General features: G+C 43.5%; 1 protein-coding gene across 1 annotated transcript in view; it reads left to right on the forward strand.

Annotated features, from left to right (window-relative positions):
- Window positions 1-7319, forward strand: part of LOC119773530 — a 35127-nt gene extending 27808 nt beyond the window's left edge. The window contains exons 18-23 of the mRNA XM_038270515.1: window positions 1243-1371; window positions 2941-3133; window positions 3212-3336; window positions 4524-4714; window positions 6025-6158; window positions 6239-7319. Coding sequence (XP_038126443.1) covers window positions 1243-1371; window positions 2941-3133; window positions 3212-3336; window positions 4524-4714; window positions 6025-6158; window positions 6239-6471 — 1005 coding nt within the window. The 3' untranslated portion in view covers window positions 6472-7319. The remainder of the gene's footprint in view (window positions 1-1242; window positions 1372-2940; window positions 3134-3211; window positions 3337-4523; window positions 4715-6024; window positions 6159-6238) is intronic.
- Window positions 7320-7543: the final 224 nt, after the last annotated feature.

The following is a 7543-nucleotide window of genomic DNA, read 5'->3' on the forward strand; positions in this document are numbered from 1 at the left end:
CTGCTCTCTGGGTGCCACACAATGGCAGCCCACTGCTCCCCAAGGGGATGGGTTACATGCAAAGAATGAATTTCAATGCTCTGTACTTGACAGTGGAATGACAATAAAAGCTGGAAAAAATAAATAAAATAAAAACATTTTGAAATGTAAGGAGTAGAATTAAAAAGTTGTTTAAAAAATAATTATTCCAGAAAGTATAGATGGCCAACATTTGAAATGGAATAAAGTAACAAAGTATTTGTTACTTGACACCTAATTTTTGTGTGGCTCTGTCAGTTAGAGGCCATTTTACAGTCTCTATTCTCCAGATTCTATTCACAATGAATCGTTTCAGCCCTACTTTAGATACAGGCTGATATGTCCTGCTGTTTTTTGCTTTGTTTGGCTGATATTGGACCAATTTTTGATGTCTGAGACTTCCATGTTAACAAGTCCTTGTTCAGCTCATTTTAGCCCAAACTATGTAATAGGGGTTTGGGTCACCATCTTGTTTATTTGATGATAATGCTGTGCTTCCTGGTGTAAAAATCCGTCCAGATTTTGATATACATCTGCGATCCATTAAATCCTCTCCCATCCTGGAGAGAAATATCAGCTACGCTGCTGCTGCCATTGACACCTTTGGTTATAGATGTTGGAGATCAGCCTGTCTTTCAGTGTGTAGTCCTGTTTCTCTCCTACATATGGGCTCAGATTTTACTGCGACTAACTGGATGTTCTGCCTTTCATCCTTTGATGTTAAAACCGGATTGAGCTCGTCTGTTTAACCGTTTCAAAGACTCTGCTGCCTGTGGAGCTAGTTTACCATTAGCTTTTCTAATATAGAAACTATTTATAGATCAGTGCTTCTGTGTTCTTTTTTCTATAATAATAATAATAATAATACATTTTATTTAACAGGGCCTTACTTGACACTCAAGGTCACTTAAAAAAAAATACAAAAGAAATAAAAAAGATGAAAATACAGGAACATAAAAACAGTTATGGATAGGGAAAAGAGCAGTCTATGTTTGCTTCTGTCTCCTTGAACCCCAGTCGGCCTCAGCAGATGGCCGTTCACACTGAGCCTGGTTCTGCTGGAGGTTTTCCTCTCCACTGTCGCTGCATGTTCTGTCTGATGGAGGAGCGCCTCCTGCTGGAGGAGTTACATTGCAGAATTGGACAATGGACTAAATCTACTCAGACTTTAAAGGAAATCTGGCTTTGCTATTAGTATTTTTATTTTTTTTTTTTTATTTCCAGGAAATAATGAATGGGACCCTGGAGAGGGAGATCTACATCGGCCATGATGCTCAACACATGCGGGGGGTTCTGACTCTGAGGCATCCCATACGGAATGGGATCATTTCTAACTGGGATGATATGGAAAAGGTAAGGTGCCATGGAAACACTGCTGGGAAAATTTTCTTTGTCTGCTACTAAAAGGTCTTCCAATTAAGATTTTATTTGAAGGTACAAAATAAAATGCTATTGAGCCTGAACCTACTGATCAGCTGTCCTTCCTTTGGCAGCAACAGCTGCTCTGAAAGCCTGCAGCCAGTTTTCACATCACTGTAAAGGACTTTAGTCCACTTTGCTTTCCACCACATTGGAAGGATTTTTATTTCCCAGTTGAAGAGCCTGTTAATGGTCATGCTACTGCATTTTAACTCAGACCAGGTCTTTCCAAGCAGCACTATGGTTGGTCTAAGAAGCTGGATGCTCACAGGAGATCAGGAACTGAACCTAAACAATGAAAACTAATCAGTTGGTTTGAAATGGACAGAAGGCCAGAGAACACTGATGGCACTGATGGAGACTGTTGACCTAGTTAGTAGAGCAGTACCATTGTGCTCTGTGTGGTGAACAAGACTGGGCCCAGAACTGTGGGACACCAGTACTGAGGATGATGTTGGAGGGGCCAATCCTGTTGTGCTGATCCCTCCTCATAAGCCCTCCTAAAACTGATCCGTGCTGAGCTCAGTTGCTTCAGATTGTTTACACACCACGCTAGCACGGTTCTTAGCCTCCTAGTGGCGATCTACTCTACTACTGATCTCTGAAGGGGAAACGAGCAAACCTACATAGCTGCGGCCGTAACATTCAGGAAGTTTGTGGAGAGTCGAGAGAAGAAGGCAGCCTTTTGTGTAGGTTTTTGGGAAGTGCTGATTAGAAAAAAACAATAGCCTAATCAGGGCTTACAGACGCAGGAAACAACAGAAGTTGAGGTTCATCACATTGCTAAGCAGCATCATCACTGGAAATCGTGTGACACTGTAGAGGAGCTGGGATTGTTATGAATGTCTGAAGTTTCCTGATTATGGAGGCTGACTGTAAGGAGATGATGCAGTCTGCTCATGCGCTCTTTGCTATCAGAGAACCGAGCCAGAACTGAACCACGCTGAACCCTACTGATGAACCAGTACCAGTTTAGAGTGGTTCAGGTGTTAGTGCCATTTACTCTCAGCAGTTACCTTGGTTACCTTGCTCGGACCGATCTCAGCACGGCTTAATAGGGTGGTGGAAATGGGGCTTTAGGCTGCTGGAGTCGACTGTGGAGGAAAGCAGGCCTTGAATCTCCCCTGGACTCATCCTCACTGACCTGGTGTCTTTCAGACTAGCTGAAGACTTGTTCACTGGGAGGACGGTGGCAGTTCTCAGGCAGGTGGACTCTGTAGCAAACGGTCGGAGATGTTAGTGAATACTGCAAGGCATCATTTCTGCACCTTCATTGTTCTGTGCTGCTGCTGTGAATGCTGTGCAGAGCTATAGGATAGGGACCATCCAGTGGGTGGGATATTTTTGTGCCTGTTATGCTTTTTCACAGGGTACAGCCTTCTGTCTTGTTGCTAAATAAAGATCAGTTTAAATGTTTGATGATAGAAAGTGTAATATTGTATGAATTGACACTGGTGTCATTTGGGGCCCAGTCCCAGCAGCTGACCTCTGCTGTTCTTTCAGATCTGGCACTACACCTTCCAGCAGCTGTGTGTGGATCCTGAAGACCACCCTGTTCTGCTGACGGAGGCAGCCATGAACCCGCTGGAGAACCGGCAGCGCATGGTGGAGATCATGTTTGAGCGCTTTGGTGTTCCGTTTGCCTACGTAGCCATGCAGGCTGTGCTGGCCCTGTACGCAGCAGGGAGAACCACCGGTACGGCTGTCATTTACCCGCTCTCTGCTGTCAGCCTGTGCGGCCTTCCAGCGTGACCTCTAACTTGACCTTTTCTAGGTGTGGTGTTTGACTCTGGAGAAGGAGTGAGTCACAGTGTGCCTGTCTTTGAGGGCTACGGTCTTCCTCACGCTATCCAGCGCTTCCCTTTGGCTGGCTGCGATGTTACAGCACAGCTGAAAAAGGTTTGCAACACCTGGTCTTCATCCTCAGATAATCAGATTTTTTCTTTTTCAGTTGAAGGAAATTTGATTGTTAGGTTTAAAGCTGATGGATAGATAACATGTAAACCTGACATCCCACTGCAGGTAAAGCCCCTGTAACACTGTGACGGTTTAGACCAGCATATGCCTGACATGCGTTTGATAAGTTATGGATACGTTTTGTATAACTTATGAGTTGGCGGAAGCAGGCTGGCACACGCTGAAAACTCCAGCTTATCCTAAACCTCTGATTAACTTCTGCGTAACTTATCCAGAATAGATATAGATATAGATATATATATATCTATCTTGAACGTGTTTCTAACTTCCAGCTGCTGTATAATGGCGTATTGGCAGTGTTTTGGTATAAAGGGGGTTCACAGGAGGAAACCATCAGTTCTCCTCCAGACTTCATCTCCATCATAGGGTGAGCCAGAAGGGGAGGGTGATGGATCCTCCCTGCGTTCACGCCCACCACCAACACACTTCCTAGCAGACATGACGCTGAATCTACTGCCTGCCAAAAAAAATTAAGAAAAATAAAGTTTTTGGTGTCAGCAAACAGCAACTAGGTTAATACCACAATCATAGAAATCTTTTTCTTCTGGCCGGGCGTCTCCGGGAGCATCGCTGCCCCCCTCAGGATACTGGCTTGTGCCTCTTTCATTGAATACTCTATGTATATGCCCAAAATAGAAAAAATTCGTAGTAAGTTCAGCGTATGGCAGCGTTTTAGGAGATTCTTGGACGTCAGCCAGATGCTGGATAAATCAGGACGGTGTGACAGGAACCTAAAACAAGATGGTAGAGAATGAATTACTGCAGCTCCTTTAGGATCTCCTCTGTGATTGAAAGCATTGGAATGTTAGAGGATGCAGAGAGCTCATGTTGCTCTTATTTAACTCCCTGTGTGCTCAAAGAACCATTTAATATTCAGTCATCATGTAGAGTCTTGGAAAAAAACAATCCTCTGGTACTTTGGTAGAAGTGCTTAGAACTGTGTAAAATGTCTGGTAAAGAAAAGAGATTTTTGGTCCATCAGTAGATTGCGATGTAAACTACTGACTAAAAAACTTACTGAGTATAAACATTAGTTGACGCTTGTTTAAATTTATCATTTGAATTTATCATTTTCTTTTTTTTTACTTCGTTCTGGCTTCTTCTTCAAGCTCCTGCAGGAACAGGGCGTCTCCATGCGAACGACTGCAGAGGAGGAGATTGTAAGGGAGATGAAGGAGAGATGCTGCTGTGTTGCATTAGACTATGAAGCCGACATGAACCCAGAGAGGTCATCCTGCAGAGAAATGCTTTACACCTTACCAGATGGCCAGATCATCACCCTCGGCACAGAAAGGTTCAGGTAACGATCCCCTCATCATCAACACCTCTGAGTCAGAATGTCCGCAGAAACTCGGCGGGTCTCACTAAGAAAACACAAAAAATCTAGGATTAAAAAGGTAAATCTAATCAAATCTGATACTAGAAAAATATGAAGTGTCCTTTTCTCCTAAATCACTCGTAAAAAGATTTAAGAACAAATCTATTTGTACAAAAGCTTCTTGCATGAAGCCCATTGTTAAAACTCAGCTCTGTTTGGATCCGTTCAGAGCCCAGATTCCACATCCTCTGTCAGCGCTCAGCCCCGCTCACGTATGTCATGCGGAGTCACCGTCCATCTACGTCTTTGCCGTCAAAATACGGAGGCAAGCTATTTTTAGCTTTGCTCCAGACAGGTCAAGATCCACAACTGCAATCACAACAAACAGGAAAAGGAACATCAAAGATCTGGTTTGTCAAATAAAAATATAACGACAGATGGGTAACTACAATTATTAATTGGGAATATAGAAGAATTATGCTCTGGGACCGTTTAATTGATGATTGGATGCAAACAATCGGTACTTCATCACCATCAAAAGATTTCTGATCTCAGGCCTGGATGAAGAGATGCTGAGTTTGGAAGAGGAGAACAAACATGGTTCATAAAAACCAATTAATATGATCCTAGTTATCCCTGTTAGAGAAATCACAACAAAAAGAAAATATTTGGGCAGAAACTGCAAATATGCTGGATGCTGATGTTTTTTTTTTTAATATGTCATATTAAATTAAGCTTTCATCTCTGCATGTTTTGCTCCTATGAATATAACAATAATATTAATACCATGCATGCTCTCCTCAAGCTCTGAGGAGTCAGAAAAGGAGCAAGACGGGTCTGTAGGCTTTGCTTTGTGCAGGAGGTCTGGAGTCTTCATTACCCCAAAGAAGCAAAGAACAAAACATTCTTCTTCCTACTTTGGTCATTTCTGCTTTATTTCTGATCATTTATCCCATGAGCACTGCTGCTCAGGGGCCAAAGTAGATTTACATTCACAGGGTTTGATATAAAAAAAAAAAATACAGAGAGAGCCTCCATAATTGCCTTATAACTCCATGGCAACCAGACCTAAACTGAGTGAATATGCTACTAAAATGTTAAAATATTTAAAGGAAACAGTTAGGTGGCCTCGCTGACCCAGGCCCCGCGGCCCCTCTGACGGAGGCCCAGCCCCCGGCGGCCTCGCTGACGGAGGCCCGGTGGGCTGCCTGACTTGAACCTGTCCGGCCCCTCTTTAGGGCGTAAAGATTTCCCTAAAGAACAATCTGGTGATTGATCTGGTTTCCTCGCAGGGCTCCTGAGATCCTGTTTAAACCGGAGCTGATTGGACGGGATCATTATGGAATGCATGAGAGCGTCTTCAAGTCCGTCCTCAGGTCAGACATCGACCTGCGCCGCTCCTTCCTGGCAAACATCGTTCTTTCAGGTATCCATTGTCACAGCAAAATGAACCCTGTATCCTCTGCAGTCTCTCTCCACCATTTAATGGGATAAATGTGACTGCAGGTGGGAACACTCTGCTGCCAGGCCTGCCTGAGAGGCTCCAGGCCGAGGTGAAGAACCTGCTGCCACAGGACATGAGGGCGGCCGTTCACGTCACCAGCCCCAAAGACAGAGACTTCCTGGTGTGGAGCGGAGGGGCGGTTCTGGCCAATCTGTCCACTTTCAGCTCTGCTTGGATCAGCCAGGCCGAGTACGACGAGCACGGACCGCAGATCGTCTTCAGGAAGTGTTTCTAAGCAGCCCTTCCTGAATACGTTTTAGTGCTGATGGAAAATGATGAACTGCTCTGAGCCTCCAAGCGTTTCTGTGTCCGTTGGCCTCGGGCCATCAGGGGGAGTTGAATGGTTTTTGAATGTTGTCTGTCTTAAATGTTCAGAATATGAGTTAAATGGGTGAGGAAGAGGAACTGAAGCTGGTCTTTTGTCTGTCTGGTAACTGGGAGGCAGTCCCAGCACAGTTTGTATATTAAAACTATCTTTTAAGCTGAATGAATTATTTTGTGTGTAAGACGGGGTGAAAATGGCCGACTTTGGTGGGGGAGCTGTACCTCTGGATGTTTTACAGCTTCCCTGTAAAATGTGTTGAAATGTGTGACGGTTTCTGGCAGCTTTCCTGATGCTCATCATGAAGATGGTAGATCCTACTGGGAGGCCAGTTGTTAACTGGAGAAACAGACGGTTACTGCTGGTTTTTACTGGTTCAGATGTCTGAGTGCAGTCATTTTATCATCCGAAGCCAAAGAGTGTGTCTTTTGAGTTAAATTATTTTGATGCTAAAGTTTTTCTTTGTAATGGAGGGTTGCATTTCTTTATACGTCCATAAATGTTTGTGTTTTATTTTGTTGCATGAGTTGCTGCATGTTTAAGTGCTTACCGTTTTGTGAATTGTCTCCAGTTTGGCTTTTGTCTCCAGAGTCCCTTTCTGCAGGGGGGGGTGAGCTGTTTTAGAGGAAAATGGGAAACTTGTTGACTGTTTCATGGCTGCACATACCATCTCAGAAGTCCTGCATCAACCTGAACCAAGCTGAGCTTTTATCACCCCTGTCATGTCTGTCTTTTTTTTTTTAATAAATACTTTATTGATACTTCTGATTGATGCTTCCATATTTGTCCTGTTCTTGTCACTTTTTAAAGCAACAAGCATAACTTTCATATTATGAAAACAAGTTTATCTGTGTTATTACATAAAATGTTAAATGTTTGAGCTGGGCTAAACATTTAGATTTTCAGGAAAATGTGACGGGGACGGGGGGGGTATCTAAATAAGAAATATTTAGCCTTTGACAAAAGTTTTCGGTGAAATTTAAAA

This window comes from Cyprinodon tularosa, unplaced genomic scaffold, assembly GCF_016077235.1.
Source record: "Cyprinodon tularosa strain WSP-4 unplaced genomic scaffold, ASM1607723v1 ctg764, whole genome shotgun sequence".
In the NCBI taxonomy this organism is placed as follows: domain Eukaryota; kingdom Metazoa; phylum Chordata; class Actinopteri; order Cyprinodontiformes; family Cyprinodontidae; genus Cyprinodon; species Cyprinodon tularosa.